This window comes from Lynx rufus, unplaced genomic scaffold (genome assembly GCF_022079265.1).
Source record: "Lynx rufus isolate CCGP_SWC_20201006 ecotype Redwood Valley unplaced genomic scaffold, mLynRuf1.p SCAF_3, whole genome shotgun sequence".
NCBI classification, from domain to species: Eukaryota; Metazoa; Chordata; class Mammalia; order Carnivora; family Felidae; genus Lynx; species Lynx rufus.
The window spans coordinates 88,197,839-88,213,615 of NW_025814845.1; the positions used below are offsets into that span (position 1 = coordinate 88,197,839).

Here is a 15,777-nt window from a genome sequence, read left to right on the forward strand (position 1 = left end):
ATTCATGAACTTCAAAAATAAAATCACACACTAACAGTTTAGGAATGCTATCAAACAGAGAAACACAATTATCCATAGTAGAGTTGCATTGTCCATAAAGAAAAGAAAATATATTAGCACCAACAAGGATGGAAAACAATTTTGAAGTTAAAACACATACCAATTTGGCATTCTTAAAAGATGCTTATCAGAAATAGAAATAGATTTTGACTTATTGCCAATGTCTTTCATGCATTTTTTCTCAATCCTCTATCCAATAATACAAACTAAAGGTTGGAAATCTTAAAGAAAAATATATATCTGCCAACACATACACCAGCGGCATAATTTATTAGTTCATTCAGCAATTATTTGAGGATTCTCTATACTGATGACAAAATGGATGGCTGAAAATATTTTTGTAACCAAAAGTTGAAGATTATCTATCCATGGTGGTTAACACCTAATAATTTCACGGAACAAAGAGGAGTACTATCATCTCTTTGTTTTTCCCAAGGAAATAAATGCAACGGAAGTTTATGACTTCCTTTACTCATAGAATAAAAATCAATATTGTCAAATCAGTTGTAGAGCAAACCCCCCAATATACACATAGGACAGAACAGTATTCTAAAAGGGCTACATTTGAAAAAAAAATTATATAAAATGTTTCTCTTTGATATTGAGGTATTTTGTTTTGAAGCTGTGCAAGTTTTCAATAGTGATTCATCTCAATACCTCTTTCTACTACAGGAGTAGAAAGAAAGAGAGAAAGAAATATAGCCACCAGATTTTTCTCAAGACACTATTATTTGTTTTCCTGAAGAGACAGTAGTCCTACCCGCTTTAGTTCATATTTCCAAACCATTTAAGACAAATTGTTGCAGACACTGAACAATACTTTTTCCTAACCATGTCAAACAGATGGTTAGGAAATAAATGTACTCTATTGTTTTAAAAATGCCAAATTGGCTTCAAGTGTGGAATGTTACTAGAAATGTTACCAATTAGGTTGATCTAAGAGTTTGAACATCTTTCCAATCTTGAAAACTTATTAGAAATAAAAAGGAGGCATTTTGTATAACTGAACATTTGGCTATATAATATTAAAGAGATCACAAGCATCTTAGAATCTTTGCCTTATTTATAGTCATGTCTTAACTGTTGTCACCATAAACCCGATGATGAGTTCATTTCCCCTCTGGTGGTGAAAACTTATAAATGGAACTAGAAATTTTCCCACAAAATGGCATTAAGTCAGGAGAGAGAGTATATTGTCCTATGGACTACTCCTCATTGATGATGTTTCTCCTAATGTAACCCTTCCACTCAGAATAAGCCATTTCAAAACATGTTACCAACTCTTTACTGTGCAAAGAAATGCTCAGTCTAATACAATTAATCGTTTTGAGTAAGTAATCGAAAAAAACACTCTATGGCAACTATATTTCACAGCTTTCTGACATACAGATTTGGTCTGTGCATAAGACAAAAATGTAAAAAAAAAAGATAAAGAAATCTAAATATGGACAAAACTTAGATCTAAATAGAATTACAAGAAATAGAAATGAGTTAATACTATCAAATGTGACCAAATCTTGACTTAACTGATGATCACCATGTAAGTTAGAGTCATCATATGAAAAAAAAGTCAAAAAGTACTAAAAAACCCTGCTTAACTTTAATGCTTTACAATGAACTGAAAGTGGAGCTTCTTTTATATTCTCTTCAGTTATTCAAAACAAGAGAGAAGTTAGTAAAAAGTCATCTTGGCTATTGCTACCAAGTTATTTTAGGTTTAGAAGACTTTGTTTTAAAAAATTGTTCAAAACAAATGTGACAAAAATGGAAAGAAATCTTTTCTTAATATTGCTGGAACTAGAAAGGAAAAGTATAAAAAAGAATGAAAAATATCTGTTTCTAGAACTTTGTAGAAAATGTTTGAAATAAGTTGGATATCGTTAGGAAGGACAGCATCAGCTTCGGTAGAGCTTGTAGGGTGAGCTCCCTACAATTTCAGAAGAGGTTATTTCAGCCAAGCCGTTCTCGGGAGTGGTACCCCTTCCCTGTGGTGGGATGTACACATCCTTTGTCCGCAGGAACGGGGGCTGCCATTCCAAGAACCTCCTACCCTAAAGAAGTGCCATATGCCTCTGTCAGTTTCCAAAAGCACCCATATTAACACTTGTTGGAATTCAGTTTATTTTTTTAAAAGTCTGTTGTTCCGGGTGTCTGCATTTGTAAACCTCTTTTTTTCTACTTGGTCACAGGAGAGACAGCGCAGGATGCTGAAGCGGTCCTCTTCCCTTGTCTTCACTGCCAAGGTCAGCCCAAGGAAAAAATAAGTGGAGGCAACCAGCTCAATCCCTTGATGTTTCAACCAAGGTGGCCACGTGAGCCCACAATACTGGAAGCTGTAGGTAGATCTGCAGTTGGGACTGCAGCTCCCTCAAAATACAAGACCATTTGTGTGTGTGCTCTCCGCCACCTTATCTCTTTTTGGCAATAAGCCATGGTGTAACCCCCTTGAGATGACAAAAGAAATAAAGGCTCAGGTGTGATCAAAAGACTCATTAAGCGGCATGCTAGCATCTGAACGTCAAGCAGGTTTGGCACACTCATGCTTTCTTTAGTCAGTTTCAATGGGTGGTGTGGGCACCAATCAATGCTAACAGTGAGGTGAGTAGGGATGTGACGATAAACTCTAAAATCAGTTAGTATAGTACCTATTTGTAGTTTCGAGTCCATATTTGGTCACGATTTCATGTAAACTATTTCATGGCACTTTTTGTCCATGCAATTAACAAGCCCAAAGTAAGAAAATAGCAAGAACAATCATTCTGTATCACTGATGTGTCCATTTAAATACATATCTTCACATAAGGTAAAGAGATACTGATCTATATTTTTTGCAGGCTTCTCACTGGTTTCACATATTGCCCAATTTCAGATGGAAGTGGAGAAAAGATGGACATGTGTACTATTGCAAACAGGAAGAAGCAGCTATATGTAAACATATCTCAGACTTGTAAAATCTGCAATTCGATTTTCAACTATAAATATAAAAAGTGGACCATTATATATACAACTTCATGCTCGGAAGGTTAGATTCATCACTGCAGAAAAACAAACAACAGAAGAGACATACATAGAATTAGTGGTCTAGAATAACAATTCCAAATTAACATTTATTTTAAGAAAATTGGTAGAACCCTGAATATAGTTTTTTTGTTTTTAAATCAATGAGCCAAATGATGTGTGTCCCAAACATTACTTTTCTAAAACCCTAGGTGTCATTAAAATTTCCATCCTAGGTTCAATACACATTTTTCTTTTGCCACTAAGAAGTTTGTGGTTTGTCTCAGTAACAATTCTGGGAAAGCAGAAAATTAGTATGTTATCACATATGTGCCGTAATTAAAATACATGTTCTATCCTTATATAATCTTCTCCACGTATTAGAACCCACTGTGAATGAGGCTGAGTATTCTGCCCTCAGGAACACTGTTTATTTCACCCACACCTGACTATAATACCCTACGGTTCTTGTTTCCCTTTTCTTTGCTAGCCCCGCCCTGCTGTGGATGGTGCACAAGGTAAAACCTGCCTGCTATCAGGTCATGAAGCTGTAGTGGAAGGGTTCCTAGGTGGCTCAGTTTATTAAGCCTCCGGCTCTTGGTTTCAGCTCAGGTCATGATCTCACGGCTCATGGGTTCAAGCCCCGAGTTGGGCTCTGTGCCGACAGTGTGGAGCCTGCTTGGGATTCGCTGTCTCCTTCGCTCTCTGCCCCTCCCCCACTCACACTCGCTCTCCCTCTCTCTCTAATAAATAAACTTAAAAAAAAAAATGCTGTATTGGAGGTTCCACTGTGACCTAAGGTACCAAAAATCTCTGGCTGCTCATTTTGAACAGCCATAATTATTAAGGTTTTCCTGGAGCTAAAGTCAAATCTGAGGGAACAGAGGGACAATGGTCTTTGAGGTATATACATTTATAGAGCAGATCTTGGGGAACTTGACTTTTAGTCAAAAAACAAAGGAAAAAAATAATGAGAAAAGTAGAATGCCCAGTTCATTAATTACAAACATTTGTTTTTCTCTCTCCAAGAAAAACAGATGCTATAGTAGGTGTGCTTAAGAGGCCGGGTAGTTTATGACCTCCGGAGATGGCATTCGCTCAATGTTTCTGCATGCCATGTCAATGCTAGAGAATGTGCCTGTGGAAGTACTCCTTTCCCCAAACTCTCACTTAACTCAAAATTCAAATAGATGGATTTTTTTGACTACCGATGTTTTGTAAAAAATCTACGGAATTTTAAAGATTCTCCCCCCCCCCAATTTTAAGACTTAGCTGAAAAAATTGTGTCACCTTGCTTTAGGATGGTTTTGCTGAAAACCTGTCTGCCTGTTTAAGTGAAAAATAAACCCATTTAGTGAAACATTAAAAAATATGAAGCCTGTATGTATTTTTCCTAATACATAATTTTTCATCTCTGAATGAGAATGGATAACTTTAATAGCCTGAAGGTACTTTGTAAACCATAAATTCTGCCATTTATTCACTGTATGAATTACACTGTGAACTGGTATATTATTATTCTTTAAAATTTAGAAAACAGAACAATATCTAGAAAGAAAAGTAATTTAAACAAAGATCAAATAGTTTTGCATGAGAACTTAGTATTGGGAGTAGCATGACCAAGGAGACTTGCTCATTAATCACAATACTTTACACCTGCTCCCACGCTATGACTTTTCAGTCAAACATTTACCACCGTGCTTTAGAGGCTAATAAACATAACAGTGTTTAAAAGGGTGGTCCACATAAAACAGGACTAAAACGAATCTACTAGACTTCTTTAAAAAATATCACTTAAAAGTATGATTTGACTAAATCAAATTTGGGATCACATACGAGATTTTAGAACATTTTATTTTTCTAATTGTTTCTTTCCTTCTTCCTCTTCTTCTCAATCTCCTCCTCCTCCTTCTCCTCCTTCTTCTTCTTCCTTCTTTTTTGGAGTGAGGAGATACTGAACAAGTTTGATCACAGTGATTTACATTTGTGTGTGTTGGGAAGTGCGGTAAACAGTACTGAAGTTTTCTTACCTTATATAAGAAGACGCTAGATTTAACAAGTCCTTAATCCTATGTGGAATATAGTGCCTATTCTGTGAAAAAAGAGTCCTTAAAGGGGAAATTTCTGATTTTCCGATGCTACTCATATTACTACTAGGTTTGGCCATTTCATGGACCAAAAAATGATGAGCCCTTTGCTCTGTGCCATTATTACTACACACTCACAAAATGGAGGTGATTTACAAGTGGTCAATAAAATACGTAAACGCAAGTTCTGAGTGGTGTCAGAGGCTGGATAAAGTAAGCCTTTCAACATTTCACTCTATGTAAAGAGTGCCTATGACTGTATTAAAAAATCATTACAGTATTAGATGACAGGTCAACGGTTAAAGAGTAAATGGTAATTCCAGCTCAGGATGGTATTAAAAATTCTGAGAACAGGGGTTCTCATGATGAAGGATACTTTTCTCAGGTGAAGAAGAATATGTTGATAGGCCCATCTTCCTGAGAAGCCCTTGACCTCAGCTGTGATGGAGCTAATTATCTGACTGGCTGAAAGTGAGTATGGAGAGCTGCTAAATAAATGAAGCTCCCGAGAGAAGGTTTCTTTCCCCAGCCGGGGGGCGGGAAGCAGCTAAGCGGGAGAGTGAGTTACACAGTCTCTCCTCACCCATCCTGCTGATGAGATGAGACACAAGGAGGAGAGTCAAGTTTCCCTTCATCTTCTGCAATCCTAGAGTTCTGTATAGTTTTGCCAATGAGGCATGCCTGTCAAAAATCACTCAAGAAGCCACAAGGTGTTAGAGAGAAAACTTCGACATGATCAAAGCAGCATGATCCTTCCCCCCAGCTCATTTTTCCATCAGTGGAATTCCTTTATCTTTCAGTAGCATATATGCACGGTTCTTTATAATTAGATTCACACTGTTATTGTGTAAAGGTTTGGTAGTCTCTGACTGGCACGGCGCATACAGAACTCCTCCCTGCTTAAAGTTCTGCCATTGCTTTCCACCGTCCACTTCTTGTTCTGCTAGATACTAGCTCTTGCCCTTGGAAGTTCAGAAACCTCTCTGAACTTCAGTTTCTTCATTAGCATCATTGAGGATAATAATACCCTACAGTGTTATTGTGAGGATTAAGTAAAATTCTGTCTCTTATATAAAAGGGCTCATCATATAGCCTTTGTACATAGAAGGTCGTCTACGAAGTTCCCTTCCAGACAGGATATATACACAGTGACCATGGCTAGCCACATGAAGAGGCTAGAATAAACTGATTATCATAAAAACACCAACTTAAGTATAATCCTAAATAAATCATCAATGGAGAAAAAAAAAAACCATGTTTACACTTTCTGCTTTCTCAGCTTTGTGATTAATATTGGCAGGGTTCTACCACTGCATTTGCATGTTTGCCTAAGTAATTGAGCACACATAGGAAAAGAACCACAATTAAGGATAGTTATAAATAGTAGGAGGACAAGGGGTTTATTGATAAAACCATTGTCAAGATGCACTGCCCCTTTCCATCGCACAGAAAGGATTTGATAGGGAAGGTTTCCAAGTTACAATGTTTGTTAAGAACTGTTTTCACTTATCAGTTTAGGAAGAAATCAGAAGTAGACATATTAATCAAGCAAGAACCTGGATATGGAATCTTTTGCTTTTTAATGCCCAAACAACTTCCAGGAATGTCAAATTTGAAAGGTCCATTTTCAATGGAAAAAAAACAGGCCAGGTGAAGAGAAAGGGAGAGTGCTTCTTTCAGAAATAATTCTGTAGTGCCTACCTTTTGCCAACAGCCAGGCATAGGTAATCCATCTGGCCCCTGTTTTAAAGAGAAGAGCAAGAATTCCTCAGACTCCGCAAAAGTGAACATACTTCATTATTCACATGCTCAGAAGCTTAAAAAAAACAGATTTCTACCCATTAGGTGGCTTTAGTTGTAGGCATTTTTTTCTAATTTTCAACTCCCCAAAAAATACCCAACGTTAGTTCAAGTGAAGAAAATGCAAATATTTTCTAGAGTGAGGACACCTTTTGAAAATGCATATAGAAAAAAATTACATCTAATTTTGAAAAAAGGAAATTTACAAAAGCATAGTGGTCTACTCAGTTCCACCTTTAGGTAATAAATTTGTACTATTCCTCTTCGTTTCATTAAAACACATTTTACAATTATCTTTATTAAATAAATAGAAATAACTCCTCCTCCTGGTCACTATGGTCTATGGTTGAATGCATGATAATGAATCCATGAATAATCAATGATGAACCATTTCTATCTGAAGTTTATAGCTCTTCACATGCCAGTGCCTTTTGCTTTTCTCTATTGAAAACAACATAGTAGAACATATTCAATTAACTCAGTTTAAAGGCAGCCCATCTAGATCTTCACAGTAAGATGTCATCCATGGCATTTGTCAATTTTGAAATTAAAATCCCTTAAAAGCTGGTTGTCAAATTCTGAATAAACAAGGGAGTCTAAATGTTGCACAATTTATTTTAAGGTATAAGCACTCTTCAGATACAAATGATATAAATAAGGCAGAAAGAATTGATAGTTTATGAGGCATGCTTGTATTTTCTCCTAACAAAATGATTATAAAGTATTATTTATTATCAACAACAAGGAAACAAAAGACTAGTCTTTTCATATTGATATTTAATAATTGTAATTATTTGCCAAATACATTTTTCCTATAAATATAATCTCTTTAAAGACTTAAGAAATATAACTTTTTCTTTAAAGAATCATGCTTAGCACTGAAGAATAATATAAAAACATGCAGACCAAGTATAACAATCAATCAATAAGTATGACACAACCCTAAAAAGTTTTCTTTTATACCTCAGAATATACTTTCTTTTTAAATGTTAAAGAAAAAAACACTTTGAAATAGCTTTATAAGATATCTGGGAAAAACTTGGTAATGCCAGATTGGTACAAGGAGAGGATCACCCAGTAGAATTTTAGATTTTAGTATAAGGAGGATTTTGGGTTCATGCCAATGGGGATAGGGGAGTTCTGTCTACTTTAGGGAAGTGAGTTTCAAAAGGAGAGACCATTAAATTGAAAAGGTTATGTGACAAAGAAGGTTGGGCTGCAGACTATTACCATCTTTAGAAGCTCAAAGAAGTTTGGCTTCCTTCCCTAGGGTCTCTGAACAGCATTCCCTTGAACCGGTTAACTGTTGACCACAGAAACTTAACTCTATAGGTCTGGCTTATTTACGGCCTGACAGAAATTTAGTGGAAGAGGCAAAATGCCTTTATTTCTTTCAGAGAAAAAGAAAAAAAAAAGCTAAATTTAGGGGTAGAACCCAAAGTTATAGCCTAGCAGTACCTTTACATAGAAGATTTTTTAGGTAGTTTTAATGTATTCATTAATCCTTTATTGACTAGATTAATATTCCCCAGAACGCAGACATGGCAATCGTGTCAGTTGTGAGAACAAGGTCAGGAAATTAATTCGCAGGCATTGACAGAAATGCGTGCTTGCTCTCTTCACTCTGCAGAATTGCTGAAGGAGCTCTTCATGCACATGCATGTAGTGTGTTTATCATGTAAAGCTTGTTCCAGAAGTACCACTTTACACTGATACGGATGAATATGTCATAAACAAGGGAATCGCATGCAGGGTGGTAGGAAAGAGAAATACTGTACCAATTGGCAAGGGGCATCCAGCCCATCCAGGCCAGGCTGACCTGGCTCCCCTTTTTCCCCCTTAACGCCACGGAATCCCTGTTTGTAAAGATTAACTCATAACGTTACTAACACAAGAAATCACTTAAGCACAAATTCTGCTAAAGAAATAACTACAATAACGAAAGGCTGGGAGAGGAGCAATGCTGAAGGACAAAGTAACATCCACTGAAGTTGGGAAAAATAAGAGCTCGACATATCCCTATAATTAGGGATTGTCTGGGAATAGTGACTTTGTCTTTTGAGTGGTACGGAATAGCACTAGTTTCTCTTCGGGTCCCACATTCACTTTCCAATTGCACGTCAATATTTGAGTGTTAAGAAACCAAGCACAGCTGGTGGTCAGAGACAAGGCGTGGAATATACCAGGATAGCCCGAGACAGATGTTTCTGGTATCTTAAAGTCCGTGTTAAGCAATCCCAATCAGCACCCCTGCTGTTGCATGTCCCTCCAGTTTGCTCTTCTCCCAGTTTGTTCCTTTACACATGACATCTAGAGACAGTTGCATGAGTCAGACATACCAATGGGCAAGGTGCATCTAATCCAGGAGCACCCTGTTCTCCTTTCTCCCCTTTAGGCCCCTTTTTGCCTTTCTTTCCCTTTTCCCCCTGTGGATATAAGGGTTTAAATAAAAGACAAGTTTTATTTGGGGGGGGTGGGAAATAATGGCGACTCAAAAGATGGTGTAGCCAATAAAAGTCTGGAAGGGCATTTACCACTGTTTTCTGGTTTAGGTAAGGAATGATATTATAAAAGATAACTCATTCTTTCAGAGTGACAATGGATTCTGGGCAGTGATATGTAGGATTTTACTTAAGATAGTCAACAAGATGAAAGCAGAAGATTTAAAAGGCCAACACATCAAGAGCTGACTTAGACCCCAGCGCCATAGTCCTAGTGAACTATGAGGTGTTATTGCCACGGATCTGGTGGCAGATCCAACTGTATGGAAGCCAGCCAGTGGCAGGTCAAATTCAGAGGAATAATGAATACCCAATTTTCAATACCTTGTCAGCTTGCTTTTTTCTAATCCTATAACAGATGAAAGCTACACTGAGCCAGAGGAAAAGGAATGAATATAAACAACCTCTATCTTTTTGATCCAATTTTATGACATTATTTTTTGTAGCTTTCATTAAAAAATATTCAGTATATTAAAATAACCTTCTGTTTCTTTTCACTTTTTTTTAAAGGAAACTAAAAGCAAATACTTTATTAAGGTCAGGTAAACAAATTTTAAACGTGCTAATACTTCTCAGCCATGCCAATTGAAGATATGGACTTATTTATAAATCCAGCCATGTTCTTTAATTCATTCTTACAGATCTCATGCCAGGTGTTCACAATGGTAAATGGGTTTCCATCTTACAACGTAACAAAAGCCAAAAAAAAAAAATTCTGTTCAAGAGAAGGAAAAGTAGTTTGGACTCAGTTGAGCTAATACTAAAAAATGAGGTAGGAAGGATAATTACATAGTAGGAATGTAGCCCTGGAAATTAGTATTTAGGCATCAAGGTAGAGGTTGTGGAAATCTGCATGGATCATGGGAATGGAGGAATTAAGGAAAGGAGGCAAAAGGAGGAGAAGGAAGGAATGCACCTCAGCTGTTTCTTATTAACATAAATATCTCTGCATATTTATAGACAAGAAGTTGGTGCTGTACAGAATACAAAATACTGTGCAATGCATATTTAGATTAGTGTATTCATTCTGCACTCAGGAAGGCAGTTACAATGAAAGTGGATAATTTCAGAGGCAAAAACAACATGAATATTCAGAGACATATAAGATATATATGAGATATGCATTCAAATTAATGCATTCATTCTGACTGTGTGAGTGAAAGCTCTTCATTTATCTCCTGTGTGCCAAAAAGATTGCATCAGAAGGCTCAGAATCAAAAACACTTGGGTTTCTTCAATACTGGGGAAAAAGAAATTCCGTGTGGTTTGGTTAATCACGATCAAAGACAAAGACCTAAGAATCCAGGGTGAAATGCGAGCAGGTGTGACAGGAAGTAGGCTGGGAGGAGCATTTAGGACTAAATTGTTCACTCATGCAAGTTCAGTCAATATCTTTCCTCAGCAAATAACGTCAATGCCAGGACATAAAATTGATTTAAACTTGTTTGGGTAAGCTTTTCTTTCCCAGCGGGCGGTGGACTCTTCATCACATAGGTCAGACAGGTGTGTTGAGTATTAATAATTTAGGATTCAATTCATTATTTGGTAAGTCAACAGATCAATACTTGACAGAAAAGTGTTGTCATACGAATGTTGACTCTAACAGGCTGTAGGAATCCTTTTTCAGTAATATTTTAGCAAACCTCAAGCTTTATGGAAAACAGACACTATTGTACAAAGAATAATGAATCAGCATTACTACTAATCAACATAATTTTGTAGCAGTTAGTGATTCCCTATGTGACACAAAACCATCTGTCCTTATGGGCATGAGCACATGAGGGCTCTTGCTAATTTTTATCTCCCATGTCAAAAAATGATATACATAAAGTGTTCACATTTGGATCTAATTTTCCTGAATGTAAAACTTCTAATCATGGAATCTGAAATATGGAAATATTTTTGTATGAGTGATTAATATTATTCTGAGGATTAAATTTGTAGCTTTGTTTTCATAAGTTATAATACTGATAATTTCTTCTTTATTTAAAAGATCGTTAAAATGAGTATCCCCACAATGGTGACATACTTTTGAGTGACTAAGATTTTAGACTCATACAACCCATTAGGTAAATATAAAATAAATGCCTACAATCTTTGAAGTACATACACCTTGGGCTAAAGGCTCACATGTACAATTTATCTCAAACCAAAACATGTACACTTTATCATTAGCATTTATAATTTAAAAGAAAAGAACTTTTTTAAGGTTTCAGTTTCCTTGTCTGTGAAATGGGGACTGTAACAGCACCAACATCAGGGGTGTGTTATGAGGATTAAAAGACTTAGCATGTATAAAGCTTTTGGGAAAGCATATAATAAATGTTCAATAAATGCAGTGATATTGATAATGATGATGATGGTGCTTTTACATAACCACTGACATGAGCTCTCTTACCAGTGGGAAGCTAAGTAATGTCTAAGGCCTAAAGAACACACAGCAGGCTTAATACCCTTCTTTCTTTGACAATTCTAATTTGGCCTTGCTTTTCTTTCTTTCTTGTCTCTCTCTCCCTTTCCTCCGTCCCTCTCTTTCTTTCTTTTCTTTCTTTCTTCCTTTCTAGAGACAGAGAGAGCTTGAGTGGGGGAGAGAGGCAGAGGGAAAGAGAAAGAGAATCTTAAGTAGGCTCCACGCTCAGTGCACAACTGACACAGGGCTTGATCCTACAACCCTGGGATCTTGACCTGAGCTGAAATCAAGAGTCGGATGCTCAACCAACTGAGCCACCCAGGCGCCCCTGGCCTTGTTTTTCAACAGCAATAAATTTCACCGTTAAAGAGAATTTATAGGGTTTTGAACAGTGTTTTGTTAAGTACAGCAGGACATAAATTAATTTGAGAAACAGAATTGGTTTAAATTTGAACTGGGAAAGTACAATTTCAGCCACTGTAAGATTTTCACTATTCTATGAAGGTACTGAGTTTCTGTTTACTTCTCTTGCTGTACTCAATGTAAAAAATTACCGTTCAAGGCCCAAAATTATTGTTCAAAGGGGAGAGGAAAGGAAAAAATGTTTTTAAAAATCCATAATCCAAATTTTGCTTTCAGACATAAAACCAATTTGCCTGATATTGGCTGTTATATCCCCTGGAGCCAATGGTCCTGATATAGAACCTAAACACTAACGTCATAAAATACACGAATATCTTCATTTAAAAATATCTCCAGCATCTGGAGGTGGTGAGTCCTATCCCCTGCGTAATGGTGGACTCACTGGGGTTTATCAGTCACACTGCTTGCTCTCCGTTTTCCAATCAAACAATCACGACACAGGACACATCTTTTGTCTCTCTACTGGGAATGTTGTCCATATAAATTAGATGCTGGTTTTACATGGTAGGTGAGCTCTTCCAGAAGACCCTTGCAGATTTGGGCTATTTAATTTTACTTTAATAAATGCCTTTTTATTTTATTTTCAAGAATCCCCAGACATTACATCTTTCAACAAATTGGTGCCAGGTGGTCAAAAGACTGTAGCCTGGCAATCTGGAGACTAAATTTTTTTGTTCTATGCTAGATTGTGCCCTTATTTCTAGGGCCATAGCCTTCATTGCTCTGTGAAGACCTGGTTTTTTAGATCAGGCATCAGTGAGTTTTTGGAGCACAGGATGGAGAAAAATTAGATGTATGAAAGAATCACACAGGTTGAACAGAAAAGCACATGGCATGAGAAAAATCAAACAGGCACGTGCTAGAATGGAGAGGTCACCTTTTCTCCCTTTTCTCCTACATCACCCTTCTCGCCTCGTGGACCAGGGAAGCCCTATAGGATAAAAAGCAAACCAAAACGAACTATTAATGTAACTGTGGCAAAATCATATTTAAAAAAAGGTAAGACTTCATGTTCTTGAACGCAAATATGAAGAGAAATGGCACGACCAATAATCTCAAAATTTAGATAAAGTAGCACTTTGAAGCAATAGCTGTCTAACATTTCAGTTATCTATATAAAACACATTTCTTGCTTTTTCTCCTAAAATATGTATAGTGGAGAGAATATCAGGATCCTAGTGTGAATCCTGGCAAGTTCACTGATTTGTATGGCCTTGGGCAAAGCACTTACCTCAGCATTTTATGCTTGTACATAACAGGTGCTCAAGAAAAAGTAACTACTATTACTTAATGTAATAGTACTACATAATACAGGCTACTATTATATTCACATAATAAAGTGATCATTTCAAGAGGCATATACTTTTGACATTCTCTATTTTTATAGAATTATGTTATCATAAGGTGTATAGACACTTTATGCTAAAAGGAAAAAATATTGCATAGCAGCTTTGAGAATAAACACAGCACACCATTCCTTAAAGGTAGCATGTGAAAGATATTCCAATTTTCCGCAGAGTTTAAAATCAGTCATTCAACTGCCGATGTGCAGGGGGTGTCCCTAATTTGGGAAAGTATTTTGAAGTGCCATTATTAACTGTCAGTTATTAACTTTACACTAATTCTGTATTTGGCTTTTCTGTTTATCTCATGCAGACACTAGTGGTGTATTTTATATTGCTGTCTACACGCACAGCAGTATACGCTGTACGAATAACTACGTGCCTAGAAAAAGGTATTCTTGCTGTTATTGGTGATGGAGACCATCAGCATCTATTGTCACAGGAAGATGTTCATTGTACAAATTACTTACATCAAGACCAGGCTCTCCATCTTTCCCCTGCCAAAGAACCATAGTAGCTACATTAGTGTTCCTAAGTTTCATGAATAGGTTAGTGTTTGTTTAAGGCTGCCTGGACATGCAACACTAGTATTAGAACAACTACTTCAGAGATGTGAAAAAGAGTCTTTATTGATTAGTAATACCAATTTCTCTCACCAAATCAAGTGAAGGGACTGTTAATGCTGTAGTTAAGGGTCACGGTAATATTTTTTTTATTATGTATTAGGTTATATAGCCAGATATTTTGCTGAAGTTTAATGCTTGGTATCCACTTTATCAATCCAGGAGTTAGCTGAAAACACAGATGCTGTTTAGTTGACTGAAAAACATACCAGCACTAATAGACTATGCAAATCAATACTGCTTCGGTTTGATAACTTAGTACTTGGTTTATAAATGAGTAAAGAATGTGAAACCTGCTTATTGTTAAGTATCGTTTTAATTTGGCTAGATGGGCACCTTGTCTATAAATATTGAGGGTGTGAGGGTCACAACTTAAAAACTGTTGTTAAGTAAACTTTGTCAATCCATGATCCCCAAATATAAAAGGAGTCATAAGACGGTTGTGCAAGATTACCAGGGCAAAGACCCTATTGTGTCACACAACAGGGCCATCCAAAGTGCCTGAAAAGTTGCTTTAATTCCGTCAATTAGATTTTGTAATCTCTTTCAAAATCAGCATCTCTTTCAGCACTGAAGTAATCCTGATTTAAATTTATATCTTGGTTCATAAAAACTGTAAGGTTATAAGGCATGTGGAAGGTATATAGGGGTTAAAAACTTCAATGGAGTATATGTTTTTCTATTGCAGTCCTACCCTACCCTATCAAATCACTTATAATCAACCCCAAGATAGTGTTCTGAAGTAAACCTGAAGCCTCAGTTTGAAGACCATATAATTGGGAATTTTCAGAAGACAGAACACTATTAACATTCTGTGTTCTAAAGATCTCTTATCACTGCAGTACTTTAGAAAGGTCAGAAACATCAAAGTCATTGTAAATATCAATTTGAGAAATAACTTTTATTAGCAAGAGTAGTTTTAGTCAATAACCTATGGGAACAGATAAAATCTGAAGAAACTAAGTGACACTTTCACACCCACTTTTGGCAGTGACCTTCCAAGGAAGTGTCAATTATGGGTGCCTAGTGAGATGGCATAGGGAGCGTGTTGAAATCTGACTTTCAGGTTAGAACCTTTGGTCTAGTGGATAATCTCTGATCCTCTCCATCTCCAGAAGTGTGTGTGTGTGGTCTGAGAGTGTGTGTGTCTGAGAATAGATGTGAATATGACCCATGAAGGACATGGTTACACTGGCATCATGGAGAATTAGTGGGTGATTCTCTGCTCCTCTAATGTGGTTAGTCTGCCCCACGAGGGAAGGGTTAACCGTGCTGGTGTCAGGTCATCTATGCATGCTGGAGGTGGAAACAAGAGACAGAACTCACAGGTAGACCATAGGGTCCTCTGGGTCCAGGCTCTCCCATAGCTCCTTTTTCACCCTAAAATGAAAGCCGTAAAGTTCAAATCATACACAAATGCCATATTCACACACTTTCCCTAATGGCCTGTGTATAAAGCCTCCATTGGAGGTACCATTTTATCAACATTCCAATGACTTAGGCTCTTTAGGGGTTTCTGTCACTGACAGAGTA

General features: G+C 36.9%; 1 protein-coding gene across 1 annotated transcript in view; it reads right to left on the reverse strand.

Annotated features, from left to right (window-relative positions):
* Window positions 1–13,137: 13,137 nt before the first annotated feature.
* Window positions 13,138–15,777, reverse strand: part of COL25A1 (collagen type XXV alpha 1 chain) — a 451,340-nt gene continuing 448,700 nt past the window's right edge. Inside the window, exons 32-33 of the mRNA XM_047090485.1 lie at window positions 15,571–15,624; window positions 13,138–13,209 (exon numbers count right to left, since the gene is read on the reverse strand). Of these exons, the coding sequence (XP_046946441.1) occupies window positions 13,138–13,209; window positions 15,571–15,624 (126 nt within the window). The remainder of the gene's footprint in view (window positions 13,210–15,570; window positions 15,625–15,777) is intronic.